This window comes from Macrosteles quadrilineatus, unplaced genomic scaffold, assembly GCF_028750875.1.
Source record: "Macrosteles quadrilineatus isolate MER2022 unplaced genomic scaffold, UCM_ALF_1.0 Scaffold_4__1_contigs__length_99947679, whole genome shotgun sequence".
Classification (NCBI taxonomy): domain Eukaryota; kingdom Metazoa; phylum Arthropoda; class Insecta; order Hemiptera; family Cicadellidae; genus Macrosteles; species Macrosteles quadrilineatus.
In genome coordinates this window covers 70,878,315-70,896,709 of record NW_026542597.1, presented here as the reverse complement: position 1 = coordinate 70,896,709, position 18,395 = coordinate 70,878,315, and the positions used below count along the sequence as shown (strand labels likewise).

Here is an 18,395-nt window from a genome sequence, read left to right as displayed (position 1 = left end):
TTTACCATCCAGTGAGTTAACAGTATAAGTATGTTTCAATAGTGTTATTAGACATATTTTAATGTACTTTATATTTATTATTTGACTTAACAAGAATTAGTGTTAATGAAACAGATACATTTTAAGTTGTGTTATTAAAAAACCATTGATTTTTTCTATCATGTTTAAGAATTTGTTTGAAGAAGTAGGATGTGCAACACAAGTGAAGACAAAATATTTTACTAAGTAAAATGTTGTCTATTGTTTGTCTTTTATACTAAGTAGTCACCACAAGTGTGGCGTCTTCAGGGTACGCTAAATTTTAACAACTGTGCATAGGCTACAAGTCTTTGTGATTATTTTTTGTGTCACTAACACTAAGATAAATGTTTTTGTTTCTAAAGGTCATTTACACCAATCCTTCATAAAGTACGCCTTATACTATGTAAATTATCTGTTAACAGGCTGCTATTTGAAATACCCCCTTCGGGTGGTGTCTTACCCTCTGCCATGATCACCACAAAGAAACTGCTTCGCTACAACGATGGGTCAGACTACGTTATTTTGGCTTGTGAGATTGTCTGTATGATATTTGTGGTTTTCTACACGGTACAAAAAATATTGGAAATAAAGACTCTCCGGCTGAAATTGTTCAAGTCGTTCTGGAATTACATTGACGTGATAGTGCTGATAGTAAGTCAGTTGCAATAAGTTTACATTATTAGTTCAGTTATTCAATAAGATATTTTAGTTTTGCTGTCGGCTTGGACTTTCTATTAGCATTTGTTTAACGTTGTTATATGGGAACAGTACAAACCACGATAACTAGAAAAATACCGGTATGGATCATAAACATAAACAAATGACGTTTTTGGCCCGAAAATAAACATTATTTAACATTGCTTAAATGGAACTTCCAAAACATATGTTCAATGCTATTAGTATAGGATTCGGGCCAACAACATCATTTGTTTATGTTTATGATCCATACCGGTATTTTTCTAGTATTCGTGGTACAAACCATAAGGTTATTTATCATCTAACATCAACCTATTGTTAAATGTCATAGTTGATTGATAACCAAACGGAAATGACAACAATAATTGACATTTGGTTCTAGAATCAACTCTGCTTGGGATCAAATCAGCAACCTTTAGATTTGAATGCTTTATTCTGAAGGCAAGCACTATGACCACATGGTTGCTCAAATAATTAAATGGGTCATTAACAATGTCTCAATAATTTTTTTTTATACATTTAGTCACTAACTTTTAATTTAGCAGTAGACATTATACCTATATGGATCAGCTATGGTATTACTGTATTATTATACAGAGCGACAGAGCTAAAGTTATTGGCAACTAACTGGATTTGAGCCTGGGACCTCAGATAGCCAGAGACCAAGTACTCTGTTCTACCAACAGAGCATCTTGTTCCAGATACTGTAATGTTACCAGTAGATAGTGCTAAATGATTTGTTCAAATATTCCTTTTTTTTCTTTTTGTTTGCCTTTTAAATTCAACAATTCTAAACTGTTGTTTCAGCTACTGTGTTTCCTGTGGCTGCTGAGTTTTGTGACAAACATAGTCTTGTTCTAGGTACCAGTACCCAAATCTTGTCTTAGATACCGGTACCCAAAAGATGACGGGAATTCTAGGGAACCTGAAATGCTGTGAACTCATCAGATGTAAAAAAAATCTGTAATTACACACTAGCGAATCAAAGTTAACATTTTGTTTACAGATGAGCTACTTTACATTCATTTTCAATGTATTACTTTACATCAACATGAATAAACTACTCCCAATACTGAAGGACCCAAGCTATGAGGACAAATACATTTCCTTCGACACTCCTTTGTACCTCCACATCCTTTTCAGCCGATCATTCGCTGTTCTCATTGCATTTGCTTTCTTGAGACTTCTGAAATATTTCAACATTGTACATTCTATCTACCGTCTTCATAGTACAGTACATAGGGTGAGTATAAATTCAAATTTTTTACATAAATATAATTATAAATCAGTTCCTTTACTTTTCAAATTGCATTGTCCCCATGGCCTTTAGCTTTAAACTACCTTTTTTGTAGACTATATTAACTGAATATAACGTGAACTGCTACGGTTTTGTAAGTGCATAGCCATAAATGGGCGTTATTCAAAAAGGAGCAGTCCCAAAAGTAGCGGTTTGCTGTGGAGGTTTGTAAATTCTTCCGCTTGCACTTAGGAACCGCTTGCGGCGAGCGGTTCCTATATGCATTGGGTCGCATGTATTGCAGCGGCTTGCCGCGTGACACATTATTACAGCGGTCGGCCACAGTCCACTGCTACTGTGAATAAAAGGGCCCTTAGCATAAATTCTTTTTTCTGTAAAATTGAAATGAATTTTTGATTGGTTTAAAATATTTTAGTTAGCATTCTGGAATTAAATATTAGATAATTTATTGAAAACAGTTTGCAATATTATTAAATGTTGATTTCAGGCTCTGCCAGACATAATGAGCTATTTCATTATATTTTTCTACCTCTATTTCGTTTTTGCTTTTGTTGGATTGTACTTATTTGGCAGTAAGGTGAGTTTAAACTTTACTATTTTTATGTTTAGTTTAAACTAGCTGTGTACCCGTTCTACGCACGGGGATCTTATAATATTCAGTTGAAACCTTCTTATATAAAGAACAGCAGTTGGTTTGCATATTTTAAGATATGCTGGCCAAACTATTATACATAGCTTCATTTTATGTTGTTTTTTGTTGTTCCGGATCGGTATGACAATCAATAAAAGGTTAAATTACCTCTGTGTCTGCCGGTCGATCCTATAACGGTAGGCTTACTTTTATTTTTACTATCTGATCTCGTTTGCATGGCTCAATCACGTCCTGGTTGAAGTTCGTTCGCTACGCTCACTCACCTGTATGTTGGAGCTCGTTCGCTGCGCTCACTTTCCTTCAGGTTAGCTCGTTCGCTACGCTCACTTGCCTTCAGGTTAGCTCGTTCGCTACGCTCACTCGCCTCCAGGTTGCAAATTAGCTGTTGTCATAAATGTAAAAGAAATAATAGTGCTAGTGCTGCACCCTGTTGGTAATCCTTGTAACTTTAATGCTATTGAACATCACAGAACAGAACCAACTTGTTTAATTGAAACAGCTGTTAAGATTCAATAATTTCATTTCTCATAAGGTTAACATGGGCTTCCAGAAATTCCACGTCAAAAATCGACAAAAACTTGATTTTCAAGGGTTTACTGTTAAATATCTAACTGTCTCATATTCGATGAAATACGTCTAAAACCATCTCATATATGTATAGTATTTGGAAAATAAGTTTCAGGCGGGACAGTGCTATAGTTATTGAGGAGTAGTTGTAATAAAGTGCGTATTTTAGCGTTACCAAGAGAATGACAGATAGACAGACAGACAGACAGACAGACAGACAGACAGAAATTGAGATAAGGTTTGATTCGGTTTCTCTGACCTATGAAATGTAAAAATAACCAAAAAGTTCATTATTCTAAGCAATGTACAGACAAAACTCTAATTTTATTTATATAGATTAAACTACTGTCCCTGTTGCTTGAATTCGAACAATTGCTAAGTATTACAGGTGTTATTTTAAAATTAATAACAGTCATAATTTCCTGATGACTTAAAGATTTGACTCAAAGATTGTGGAAATACTCAAGATGTACATAACAGATCGATATAATCAACATATCTTGTAAATATCTTATAATTTTTCAAAAGCTGATATTGTTTTTTAATGTTTTCTACAAATAGCCTAACTCATAGCCACATTAGGTTGCCCATAATAACGATTATAAATTAAAAAAAAATACTTCTATTCTCCTTGGTGGTGTTCTATAACTTTCCTATGTTTCCATAGTTTGAAAATCGGCTCTTTCAAAGATTACTAAGAAATGAAGCACAGTGTTAATTGAGTTTTCTTTTTGGTAAATCAATTTATCCTGGCTCTCTCGCTTTTTCCATTGTAATATTTACGCCAACCCAAATTTAAATAAATTTAAATAAACCCAAATTTAAATGTTATTTCTGTGAACTTTATTTAAAAATTTATTGTTATTTAGTTTTAAGCTGTATCTCTCTGCCAATTTTAGCCTTGTAATTATTTTGTTATAGGCACTTACCCAACTTGTTTGCTTAACTATAAACAGTATTATTATCATCATTATCAATACATCTCAAATACTTTTGTACAAAAACCCAGTATTATTAGTTTATTAGTATAGCACTAGCTGTGTACCCGTTCTACGCACGGGGATCTTATAATATTCAGTTGAAACCTTCTTATATAAAGAACAGCAGTTGGTTTGCATATTTTAAGATATGCTGGCCAAACTATTATACATAGCTTCATTTTATGTTGTTTTTTGTTGTTCCGGATCGGTATGACAATCAATAAAAGGTTAAATTACCTCTGTGTCTGCCGGTCGATCCTATAACGGTAGGCTTACTTTTATTTTTACTATCTGATCTCGTTTGCATGGCTCAATCACGTCCTGGTTGAAGTTCGTTCGCTACGCTCACTCACCTGTATGTTGGAGCTCGTTCGCTGCGCTCACTTTCCTTCAGGTTAGCTCGTTCGCTACGCTCACTTGCCTTCAGGTTAGCTCGTTCGCTACGCTCACTCGCCTCCAGGTTGCAAATTAGCTGTTGTCATAAATGTAAAAGAAATAATAGTGCTAGTGCTGCACCCTGTTGGTAATCCTTGTAACTTTAATGCTATTGAACATCACAGAACAGAACCAACTTGTTTAATTGAAACAGCTGTTAAGATTCAATAATTTCATTTCTCATAAGGTTAACATGGGCTTCCAGAAATTCCACGTCAAAAATCGACAAAAACTTGATTTTCAAGGGTTTACTGTTAAATATCTAACTGTCTCATATTCGATGAAATACGTCTAAAACCATCTCATATATGTATAGTATTTGGAAAATAAGTTTCAGGCGGGACAGTGCTATAGTTATTGAGGAGTAGTTGTAATAAAGTGCGTATTTTAGCGTTACCAAGAGAATGACAGATAGACAGACAGACAGACAGACAGACAGACAGACAGAAATTGAGATAAGGTTTGATTCGGTTTCTCTGACCTATGAAATGTAAAAATAACCAAAAAGTTCATTATTCTAAGCAATGTACAGACAAAACTCTAATTTTATTTATATAGATGTTCATCTATTTACACTTGACTCTGTACATTGTACTTTGAATTGTATATTATCTCCATTGACCTGGCCTATTGTATGACATGTATACTTAATGGCAATAAACTATTTGAATTTGAATTTGAATTTGAAATAGTAAATATTTCATTTCAACCAAGTGAGTAAATGTTTGTAGCAAACTGTTAAATTAGCAAACTTATTGCCTGTTTACAATTAACATATTTTCTTCTTTTCACTTTTAATTTCTGACAACAGCTGGAGTTTCATCAACATTTTTCTTTCCCATGTTAATTTTATAGAGAAATACGAAACTTTAAACGCTCTCTAATTGTTTCCCCAAAAAAGAAAGTTTCCTGCACAACTACACAATTAATACGCTTTTTCCAATGACACCAAAAACATGTCAATCGGTTCAGTAGTTCTGGAGGAGTAATTGTCACAAAAATCCTGCTTGCGTATTAAATAAGTATAGATTATTATGTATTCAACATTTTTTATTTACTTACTTTTTAAGCACATCATCATTTGACTATGATTTTATCATCTGTGAATGAATTCCTGATCACATACTTTTCTACTTAGTTGGAGGACTTCAAGACATTTCTGCTGGCCCTGTTTGCTCTGATGAGGTACTCCATCGCAGACTTCAAATTCGACGCTCTAGAACAGGCTGACCCGATTTTGGGACCGATCTTCTTTTTCACTTACATATTCTTCATGGTCTTCATTGTTGCGGTAAGCATTGTTCAGAAACAATCACTTTATTCATTGATTGATTTTATGAACTTGGAAACCTAAAATGTAAGAACTTATGTTTTTGAAATTCTTTAAGAATGTACTGTAATATTCTTCCTGTTACAACCTCAGAGCCAGACGCTTTTTCAAACTAAAAATGTCAGGTGTCAGGCCAAAAAAGAATCTTTTAAAAGGCATATCTAAATTTTTTTTTAAATCTATGTAGCGGTAACATCTGTGTATACGGAACTATTCTCAAGTTGTGATTTGGTTTTAGCGAATTTCCCTATAGGGACGTAGCTATTACCGTAAAATATACCCTACGCTTGCATTGTACCGTAAAATAGGTCTCATGGTAAGACCTAAGCCCGGGACCGATTTACTTTTTCATTTTGATGTCCCCAGAGGCCAAAAACACCATTCGTTCAAATTTTTATATATCTATATATATATATATATATATATAATGTGTCCATCCGCACGATTACTTGAGTAATTTTTGTTCGATTTTGATAAAACTTGGTTTGAAGGTGTAAGGCGGGATAAACTTGAATGAGTTTGCGAACCAGCATGATCGGACTATGGGAACGGGGGTTTATGGGGGGTTTTATGGGGTAAAAATAGGGTTTTCCCATTTTTGACCCTAAAAACACAAAATTTCACAATTTCTTTTTAAACCATTTTGTAGAGCTTAAAAAACAAATAATTTAGTATATTGAAGCGTTATTATGAGCGTAATTGTTACGGAGAAAATTCAAAAAAATTGTAATTTTGAAATTCCCATGTTATTCTTATGGAGAAAAAGTCAACTGTTGTAGTTTGCTTGTTTATGAACATATTTTGATCAAATTTGGAAAATACATTAATTTGTTACTAAACCACAGTACCTTTTAATATTTTACATTAAAAAAAACTTTTTTACCCTCCTTGTTGCAGCAAACTTAAGTATTTATCAGGCAAATGGAAATTCGCTAAGTCTGCAGGTTTGCTGCGGCGGGGGTATTTTACATGGCTATGACTAAACTGGCATCTATGCAGTGTGGTAAAATATAGAAAGTACACAGATAGCTCTAAGCATTCAAAGCCCAAATGAAATAAATATTTATTAGTTTTATGTCGAGACTAATCGTGGGGGACCGGCTAGAATAGAAGATGAAAATTGAAGCTACTGTTCTCAGATTTGATCTAGCTCTCTTGTCTGCGAAGGGAACAAAATGGAGACCTTAATATAAAGACAACCCTCGTTACAATATTTTCAAACAACCGTTTTAACAAAACAAAAATGTAACTCACATATTTGATCTGCAGAGCATGTTTCTGGCCATCTTGGTGCCTCATTACAAAGAAGTTCTGAGTGAAGTGAGTATCGGAGGAGCTAAAACGTTCATCTCAGACATGATGCTGATCTGGCTGATGCAGCTTCTGGGTAAACTGGAATGTTCTTGGCTGCTGTCTCAGATAGAGCGAGAAGTCTACGAGGAGAAGGTCCACTCGCCTTCAGAACACGTTCGGTATTACTTGGCACAGTAAGTACTGTAGTGTCAACTATACAATCTCAACTGGCAACAGGTTAGGCAAAAAGGACAGATTATGTGGAAAATTCAATTGCTGCCTGATCAATCCAAAAATAGGTTTGAGTCATGGTATTCCATGTACCTATTTGAAGTAGCAAAATGATTAAAATATTCGGTTAATCTATTAGGTTAGTGTTATGTTAGTCTACACGTCTAAATTAGCAAAACTTGTATATTGAAGTAGTCGATTTTGAAACGATTGTGTAAAGTTAGTGTTAACAGGAGTAGAAAACTTCTAGGAGTGTTCTTAAGACTATTTACGCGAGCTACACCACTTTTCCTATGACCCTTTTTTACTTACTAACAATCACTACTCATAACTTCTAAGGGAGGTTATGTTTTCATTTACAACCTTTCATTGCCACTGACAGTGATCCAGACTCATTGTACCAACCACTAATTTCACCACTCATTAACAACTACTAAATTAGTCTTAACAGCTGATTAGTTGAAGTTTGAAGCATTACAATTCTACTTCTATTTTCTGGCAGTGGCAAAAAGGTATCGTACGCAGCTCACATGGGAAGGTGTTACAGTACTCAGATGGAATCCTGCGCTCAACAAGCTTTGCGTGGAAACTGTCATACCATGAAAAACCTATTCCCCGGCCTCGTCGCGTAATATACTATTTTTGTCATAATCCATCACGATAATAAAAAAATAAAAAAGTCAAAACACCATTAGTTTAGCAGTAAACTTGACAACTTCTGTCTACTCTAATTTGATTCCAGAGCAGGATACTCAGAGTTGGAAATTGAGCTGTTTTTCAAGAAGTATGACATTACCGACATGAAAATAGATGCTATGGATCCAACTAGAACGAACTTCAGGAAAGGCAAGTCGATTAGTTAGTTGTTGTTGTGTTGGTCATGGTAAGTTTGTGTTGTTGCGGACATTGTCCATCAATGATTAGTGAAATTGTGGCTGAGCTTTTAGAAAGGTGGGTGAAGAGAAGAGCATGAGATACATAGTTGAAGGTTAATAATGTGTTTGGAAGCTTCAGAAAGGGATTAATAGGACAGCCTCTGCTCAGATGAATAGTAGGGAGACAGGGTGGCTATCTGAGATGGACATGTGCCTCTGGGTAGGGACGTTCTGATACTGGCTTGCAGCCAATCGGAACCAATCAGACCTATATACCACAAATATATTTAGGTCCGATATTATCAGACCTAAAGTATCGATACCGTAAGTACGGAATCTAATAGTATCAAAACAAAAAACTGTTCAAACTGTGAGTGAATTCCCAAAAGTAGAATTTTACTTATACTTATTTATTTTTCCTTCTTCTCTCCCCGTTCATGGACTCTTGGGTCGCTGAATACAGCATATCAAACAACATTTTTGTCACCAGACAAAGAATAATCTTTGCTCATATAAGTACAAAATTGGCAACCATAAAACTGTTTACTATTACAGTATTAAACTCATTTAAGTTTGTTAGGAAATCCATTTAGTTTTATGAAAAAATTGGTTTAGTGATTAACAATTATTATATTGTAATACTAACTTATTACAGAGTTTTGTAACTTAAAGAAGTATTGATATGAATTCATAAGATGATGTAATTTTTTTTAACAATATTTACTCAGAAAAAGGAACAACAAACAATAAACAAAAAGTAATGACACACGTAACACAAGACTTGGAAACAAAACGAGACAACGGAACGCTAGGACTCCTCCTAACCTGGGAACAATGAATGAAATCATAAAGAGAGATTAATTGTAATACTGTTCCATTGTTTAGGAAAGATTATTACCAATTAAGCTTGTCCAAACTGAACAAAATTTATGCTATAGTGATAAAAACGACGGTAAAAATGGTAATTAAATACTTATCCCTTATAAATTTTACTAACAGCCGTTTAAACTAGGACATGCTTTATTAATTCGATACCGATACTCCAACATTTCTTTGGCTACCGCAATACCGATACCGATACAGTACTCAGAATATTAAAAGGAAAATATTGATACCTACTGTCCTGTACTCACGAGCACGTGGGAGCGAGAAGAACGCAATCACAACATCACGCTATGGTATAGTGCCGCACTACGGCCCTTCAGCAGTGCAACGGCCTAAACTTTCCCTTGCGCCTGCATCCCTCGCTCCCACACTCGTGAGTACACAACAGTAGTATCGGAACTATCGGAACATCCCTACCACCGAACGATAAGATCGCCAACTCCAGAACAATCCTTTAAACAAGTCTATCCAGTTTTAAATTCCATTAATACATATGGGGACACTATATTTTTTGTATTAACATTTCATGCATTTCAATTTGTAGTACTGATCATCAAAAAGATAACTCTATTATTGTATATTTTTAGGGGAAAAATATTAACCCTAACAAGTGCACATTTTCTCTCTTGCTATACTCACAGTTCATACAGAAGTGTAGTCAATCCTCTCCAGTTCTTGGTCTTCAGCCTTTGACCTTTGAGCTTTAACATGTATTTCCTGTTTGTTATTGAGCTTCCCTGGTTCTTTCTTAGTAAGCATTAAGCATTGAATATAACTTGCAGTGACTTTGTATTGATAACTATTATTTATGATTTAATATACAACACTCCTTTCCCCTTTAAAAAAAACTTAAAACTCTTCTTGAAAATAAAATAAAATAACTCTTCTTTTATAAATATTCGCAGCATCTTCCTTTCTAAATAAAATTCATTGTTTGTCAAATGTAAAATAAAATTAACCTTGCTGCGAACTTGTTCTCTTATCTACTAAAGATTAAGTTTCTGCGGGGCCGTTATCATCCTTTTGGACCTCCGCAGGGGTTCTTGTTCGTGAGTTATACTTCCTTTAGGTAATGGAGATTTCCGAGGTGATGGAGATTTCTGAGGTGGTAAAGATTTCCGAGGTGGTGGTGATCTCGTGGGACTCTGTGTTTGATCAACATGTATAGGAGGTTCGACCAGACTTTTGCTTGGTGATAGCACTGGTAAGGGTCGTGGAGGAGTGATTTCTGGTTCTTCTCTTCTCATAATGGGCAATTCACCTTCCAACTCTTTCAAATGATCGGCATGTACAAACCGTTTCTGTCCCCTTACGCTAACAATGTAAGTCACAGGACTGATACACTTGATAATAACTCCCGGCATCCATCTTGTTTCTTCGTTACGGATACTTTTGACCCAGACTTCCTGTCCTAGTGTGAACGACCTCCATTTTCCTCTATGTTGGTCACTGGATTCTTTTATTTTCTGTTGTTTGCTCTCCATGTTGCTTTTGAAATCTGGTTTTAGCAGAGTGAATCTGGTTCTAGGCTGAAAACCCAAAAATAGTTCCGAAGGTGTTCTACCAGTGATTGAGTGAGGTGTGTTTCGGTAAGCGAACATGAAACAATCCAGTTTGTGCTGCAAAGTCCGATTACGGCCCTTGAGGTTGTCTTGGAGTACTTGCTTTAAGAGAGACGTTTTAAAAGTACCCACCATAGACTCTGCTTGGCCGTTACTCGCCGGATGATATGGAGGGGAGAAAATGTGATTAATTCCATTGAATCTCAAAAAACTTTCAAATTCTTCTGACCTAAAAGGCGGTCCTCCGTCTGTGATGATGTTCTCCGGAACTCCGTATGCGGCAAAGCATGTACGTAATTTTTCAATAGTTTTTGAGGCGTTGGTACCATTCATTTGGTATACTTCGACCCATTTAGAGAAACTGTCCACTAGTATCAAAAAATAAACACCATCCTTCTGAGCAAAATCTAGGTGCACACGCTGCCATTTCTTTGAAGGCCACTGCCACGGCTGTAGAGGCAGCTTAGGGGCAGATTTACGGGTCATTTGACAAATCTCACAAGTTTTAACAACATTTTCAATTTGGTCATCAATTTTAGGCCACCACACAAAACTTCTGGCCAAAGCTTTCATTTTGCAAACACCAGGATGTTCTTCATGTAACATGTCTAAGAGGTGTTTTTGAAATTTAGTAGGAATGAGGACTCGATTTCCCCAAAGAATACAACCATTTTCAACTGAAAGTTCGTTCTTTCTCAGAAAGAAAGCTCTTAATGGCTCATCCTTATCTAAATGTGTAGGCCAGCCTTGAAGTGTCAAATCTAAGACTTTAGAAAACAACGGATCTCTTCGGGTTGCAAGACTTATTTCTTTTGCTGTGAGAGGTAGTTCTGGAAATGGAGCAAAAAACTGAATAACTGAAATATCTTCAGAGTTTGGGTCGAGTTTCTTAGGAAGACGTGAAAGAGCGTCAGCTTCTACAATTTCAGAACCTTTACGATAGATGATGTGGTAGTCATACGCAGACAAAATTATTGCCCAACGTTGCATGCGGGCAGCTGCAAGAACTGGGATACCCTTTTTCTCTCCTAGGAGTGCTGTTAAAGGGGCATGATCCGTAATCAATGTGAATGATCGACCAAAAATATATTTGTGAAATTTCTTTACTCCGAATATGATAGCAAGGGCTTCTTTATCTAACTGAGCATAGTTCATTTCGGATTTTGTAAGACTTCGAGAAGCATACGCAACTGGTCGGACAGATCCGTCCGGCATAGTGTGAGACATAACACTGGCGATCCCATAAGGGCTTGCATCGCATGTCACTTGGATTTTCAACTTTGGATCATAAGGTACCAAAACATTACTTTGAGTTAAAAGCAGTTTACTCTCATTAAAAGCTTTTGAACATTCTGAATTCCATTGCCAGGGTTTGGCTTTATGAAGCAACTGATGCAACGGGTATAACACCGTGGATAGGTTAGGGAGAAAACGCCCATAAAAATTCAATAAGCCTAGATAGGCTCTTAGCTGGGTAACATCGGTAGGTTCGGGTGCATCCAAAATAGCTTTAACTAGTTTATCGGTAGGGTGTATTCCGAACTCATCAATCCTATGTCCAAGGAAATTCAAACTGGGTTTAAGGAACTCACTTTTCTGGTAGTTAGCCTTAATACCGAATTCTTTAAGTCGCACTAGAAGAGCTTCGGTTTTGTTTACTGCATCTTGCATGTTGTGGCCTACAATCAAAATATCATCCAGAAAACAGTATGTACTATTTAATCCTTTTAGGATCCGGTCCATGACCGCTTGGAACTGAAAAGGTGCACTCGTAATCCCAAAGGGTAGTCTTTTGTACCTGAAAAGACCTTTGTGGGTGTTTACCGTTAAGAATGGTTGCGATTTTTCGCCTACACCTAACTGCAAATAGGCTGAAGTCAAATCAATTTTTGAAAATATTTTCCCACCTGAAAGTTTTGTGAAAATATCTTCTGATGTAGGGAGTGGATAATGCTCCGAATTTTTCAAGACTCGGTTTAAGGTTACTTTGAAATCCCCACACAGTCGCACTGATTTTCCGTCAGGTTTTAAAACACAAACCAAGGGTGTACTCCACTGGCTATCTTTGACTGGATAAATAACATCAGATTTAACAAGATTATCAAGTTCTTTTTCGACTGATTCTCTTAAAGCATATGGAACAGGTCTAGCCTTACAAAAAATTGGAGTCGCCTCTTCATCTACAGCAATCTCCGTTGTGATACCTTTAATTAGACCCATTTGCCCTTCAAAAACATCCATAAATTTACTTTTCAAGTCATTTTCTACAGAAGCGGTAGAAGTAGAAACATTATGGCTAGACTTGCCTGCATTATTTCCAGATCCAACCTGTAATATCCTGTTCCAGTCCAACTTCAACTGATGTAGCCAATTACGTCCCAACAGTGCTGGCTGTCGATGATCGGTGATTCCTACAACCACTACAGGTAGATGGTAGTCCTTTCCTTCGTGCGAAACTGCGGCTTTGAACTCTCCCAAAACATCCAATGAGTGTCCAGTGTACGACTTCAGCTGCAACTCAGTAGGCCTTAAATTTATATGACTAAATTTATCATCATAAATATGTTTAGGTAAAACAGTCATAATAGCACCGGTGTCAATAACCATATCCAATGGTTTGTCTTCGACCATCAAGGTGGTTCGATAATTGTTATCAAAAGAAACTTCATTTATCAAAGAAACACACTGTAAATCATAGCAAGTATTTACATCTTCATCTGGACTATCAGTTACAAAATTTACTCTTGACCTATTACTAGTAGGTTTAGGCTTTCCATGTTTTTGCTTACAAACACTCGACAAATGGCCTATTTTACCACAAGAGTGACATCGTGCTCCTTTGAAGAAACACATATTACAATTATGACCAGTTTTGCCACACCTGTAGCATTTATAGTCTTTCTTATTTTCCATGAGGTTATTACCTTTGACATAACCTAGTTTTGGCTTTTGGAAATTGTTTTTACCCCCACTAGGCTTAGAACTGTGTCTGTACGATTTTACAAAATCTATTTCACCCACTTCTCCCTGTGAATGAAATCCTTTGACTTCCTTCCTTGCAGCCTCTAGCCTACAAGCAAGTTCAAAGAGTTGCGAAAAATTTGAATCGGTCTCTGTCATCAACCGTTGTTGAATATCCTCGTTTTTAATCCCACTAACAAAGCGGTCCCTCATGGCATCGTTTAAGAAATTACCAAAATCACAAGAAGCAGCTAAATGTTTAATCTCCACTGCGTACTGAGCTAACGTTTCCCCATCTTTTTGGAACCTTTTGTGAAATTTACACCTTTCAGAAATAATTGACTTTTCTGGTGTGAAATGACCCTTTAAAGCCTTAATTAAATTGTCATAAGTTTCATCAGCAAGCTTTTTGGGAAGCAATAAGTTTTTCAAAACTCCAAAAACTTTAGGCCCTATAACAGTAAGGAATAATGGAACTTTTTCTGTTTCCTTCACAGAATTAGCTTTTATGTACAACTCAAATCTTTCCAAATAATTACTAAGATCTTCCACTTCTTCATTAAATTCAGAGAATTTACCAGTAACTGACATTTTGCTATGGCAAATGTTTGTTTTAGGCATGAACAGTACAGTAAAAAACTTTCCAATGTCAGGACTAGCCTAGGCCTATTCCAAGAAACATAAGTCCATTTCATTGCATTTGACTGATTTAATTTTACTTTTAACCTTTAAGAAGATTATATATTACTAAAGTAGATCCATTTGCTTCAAAAGTTACAAAAAGTTGCAAATGATTTTCCAAATTTATAATATTTCCACTTGGGATTTCCTGCAAAATGCTTTGTCTGAACAGGTTTCTGCAAAGTTCTGTACTAACATGAAAATTGATGACAAGTCCTATATTTTACATAAATACCTTGCCTTTGTGTGTTTTTGAAATAAAATATTCCTTTTTCCAGATATCAATAAAAACTCAGCTTTAAAATTTAATCAACTTATAAACTTGCAATAGTTGACTTGTAACTTTTTGTGAAAACTGAACATGTGACTTGTCTCCTCTTGATGCAGATTTTACTAATATTTCACTTTTATTTGTAGAATTTGTACTAGAAAACACTGTTTTAATAACTTTTAAACTAATATTTAAGACTTCCACAAGCTCGTCGCCAAATTATTGTATATTTTTAGGGGAAAAATATTAACCCTAACAAGTGCACATTTTCTCTCTTGCTATACTCACAGTTCATACAGAAGTGTAGTCAATCCTCTCCAGTTCTTGGTCTTCAGCCTTTGACCTTTGAGCTTTAACATGTATTTCCTGTTTGTTATTGAGCTTCCCTGGTTCTTTCTTAGTAAGCATTAAGCATTGAATATAACTTGCAGTGACTTTGTATTGATAACTATTATTTATGATTTAATATACAACATCTATTAAGATCAAATTGTATTATTTTTATAATTAGTGTCAATACATCATAAACAGGAAATTAAAGAATTATAGGACTTGTTGCCCCAAAAATTGTGAATCACTTCATCTCCTTATATGGGCAATGATAATGACTTCTTCCACATATATTCCATTAAATAAAAACATTTAAGAACCGCTGAATTCATAATACTATAAGCCTACTAATCATAATACCTTCAGGCCATTACTCTTAATTTGCTAGATTTAAAGCAAATTTATGAATTAACTTCAGCTTCATTATTTCCAGGAGAAAGGGAGGCCCCTCCACCACTGTCTCAAAAAGATATGTAAGTATTATTGAGTGCTAAAGTTCAAAACACTTTCTTCTTTAGGTATAGAATTCGAATATATACGCTACATGAAACTTTGTCGGTTGAAATCCTCCGCAATTTCCAAACCGATTTTATCCATTGACGCCTCATTGGAAAGAGCGTGTCGCGTAGATTTGCAAACTGACCTTACATTTTTGAAAAAGTCCCTTGGGCTCTGCCCCATTGGCTTTGAAAGTTCCCATGTTATCCTTATGAAGAACACAATTGTTTACATTTTGATCAGCTGTATAATTTAATTGCTGTTATTTATTTTTCAATTCAACAAAACGCATTGGGTACATTTACTGATTTTGTTGAAATTAAATATTTACTACTTAAATTTACATTCGTACATATTACAATGTAAAAAATCGAGAAAGCCAGGGCAATTTGATATATTTTACCAAAAAAGAAAAATGAATTGACAGGGTACTGTAATTCTTTGAGCAATCATTGAAAGAACCGATTTTTTAACCATGGAAACATAAGTCATAGAACGCCACCAAGTAGAAGAAATAGAGACTTTAAAGAAGATTTCCACAAACAATGAACAAGGATGTTAGCCAAAGTGTTACTATTTTCACTTATTTTGTATGAATCACGGACTTAACTTTATGATGATTGGCAAAGGAAAACACTCTAAGGCTGAAATAAACTGCTACGGCAAGGACAATAAATATATGTTAAATGTTTTCATAAAAGTCAAGTGATTTTAAAATAATATGACGACATCCAAGACACCTTAATAAAACTTTCACTGAAGGTTTTGCATTATTCACATTTAAGGGAAACAAAAAACCATCTGATCAACATTAGGCCTTTCAGTTCTGCATTTTTTCAGGTAAATATAACTTACGTTTTAACAGTAACTAGCCAAATTAATGTCAATTGAAGCAAATAAAATTGTGACAGAGAGGTTATTCTGAAAATCAGGCAGTTGTTAAGTGATGTTAACAAAATATTATCGCTATAAAGAAAGTTACTGAAATTTGTAAACATACTGGCGACAACAGGTAGCACTATGCAGACTACATTATCATTGACGAAGATCAACATGGACAACCTAATGCGGCTATAAGTGGGAAAGATTTGTAGAATACACTAAAACACCAGATCAGCTATTGAAAAATGATAAAATATTTACAAGAAATGTCGATTATATGGAACTGTTAGGTACGTAATCTATGAGTTGAGTCTTTCAAACTCATAGGAAATTATGACTTTTATTCGTTTTTAAATAAGCTATTTGTTCTTAAATACTGTAACTACTTTACTTCTTTACAATTGCTCAATTTCGAGCAACATGTACACTAGTGATACTTATTCTTGTAGCCGACAGGTTAGGTTCCATTTTTTCAACAAGGCTCTAGTCCTTTAGTGTTTGTTTAGCATTACTTCAGTTAGGCCTAGATGTTGCAGCATTAAGACTTCCTTCCATTGGTGATTGGCGGAATTTGAACCCGGGACCTCTAGGACAAAAGTCCCACGCTTTACTTTCCACATTATTAATAGGTACTTATTTATATCTATTAAAGTGAATAAGTATGTTTGCTTTTCAACAAACAACCTGTGGTTTTGTTCACAGATTGCGCTACATTTTGATTAATAAGCTTGACTATTTGGAAGCCCAATACGGAGAAGCTAGCAAACTCCTCGACAAGTTTCTACAAAAACTTGATAGTGTTAATGTTAAATAGAGATCATCATATTTAATTGTAATATTATAGACTTTAAATACAACTTTATTATTTAGCATATGAATGAAAATCATATTTTTTGTTTTAGCTTAGTTCAAACTTTTCAAGTTGCCATTTTAACTATCTTGTAAATAATATTGTCATAATCTATTGCTTCACAGAGTTGTGGCACTTGGAAAATGTAAACTTCTAAAAGAGAAAATTTTAATTTAATGTTTAAGAGATAGTAGTTTATTTATCACTTAGAGGCTTAAGTGACTCTTTTCGAAACAAGTTGGTCAAGTTCGACTACAATTGAAAAATGAGCTAAGGATCGAAAAGACAATTTACGCCACACTACACTATTTTGACGAACTTCCCACGCAAGGATTTAGTCCAGAAAACAGCTGTTTGCTGCCAGCTTAATCAAATGGGGTTTCATTGCGTACTACTGTACTGTAGAGTTTTACCGGACACCAATCAGCTGATTATACTGTATTTGGGTGGCAAGGAGTAGTTATAAACAAAAACATAACCTCTCTTAGAGGTTATGACTAGTGATTTTTAGTACTTTAGTTGGTGGTAATATATAAGGATTTGTACAGATTTAGTAGTATATAGCGTAAACTATCGTCCGTAACTCGTCCAAAATGTGTGTACTGGACTCGTATGGTAATCCCGTACTCGACTTCGTCTCACACGGGAACGACCACACTCGTCCGGTAAACACTTATTTTCAGGACTAGTATATACGTATATACTATTTTGCCTATGTGAAGAACTATATTTTTAGTTTTACTGCACCAATATAAATTAAATTAAATAAGATTGTTTACGATTTATTTTCTTGTATAAATTAAACAAAATGGTTATCTTTTTTTAGCAAATTTCCCTATAGGGAAGTAGCTATTACCATAGGTCTCATGGTAAGACCTAGGCCCGGGACCGATTTACTTTTTCGTTTTGATGTCCCCAGAGGCCAAAAACACCATTTGTTCAAATTTTTATATATCATCTATATATCTTACTAATATTATAAATCTGAAAGTTTGTGAGTTTGTGTGTATGTTTGTGTGTATGTTTGTGTGTGTGTTTGTGTGTGTGTTTGTTGCTCAATCACGCATAAACTACTGGACGGATTGGGCTGAAATTTGGCATGCTGATAGCTCACATTCCCGATTAACATTAAAGCAT

The 18,395-nt window shown here is 35.2% G+C and overlaps 1 protein-coding gene across 1 annotated transcript in view; it reads left to right on the top strand.

Annotated features, from left to right (window-relative positions):
* LOC128993036 (polycystic kidney disease 2-like 2 protein) overlaps positions 1 to 17,243 on the top strand; it is a 30,649-nt gene extending 13,406 nt beyond the window's left edge. Inside the window, exons 8-15 of the mRNA XM_054416790.1 lie at positions 444 to 672; positions 1,724 to 1,960; positions 2,463 to 2,552; positions 5,748 to 5,900; positions 7,209 to 7,426; positions 8,206 to 8,309; positions 15,462 to 15,501; positions 17,111 to 17,243. Coding sequence (XP_054272765.1) covers positions 444 to 672; positions 1,724 to 1,960; positions 2,463 to 2,552; positions 5,748 to 5,900; positions 7,209 to 7,426; positions 8,206 to 8,309; positions 15,462 to 15,501; positions 17,111 to 17,222 — 1,183 coding nt within the window. The 3' untranslated portion in view covers positions 17,223 to 17,243. The remainder of the gene's footprint in view (positions 1 to 443; positions 673 to 1,723; positions 1,961 to 2,462; positions 2,553 to 5,747; positions 5,901 to 7,208; positions 7,427 to 8,205; positions 8,310 to 15,461; positions 15,502 to 17,110) is intronic.
* Positions 17,244 to 18,395: the final 1,152 nt, after the last annotated feature.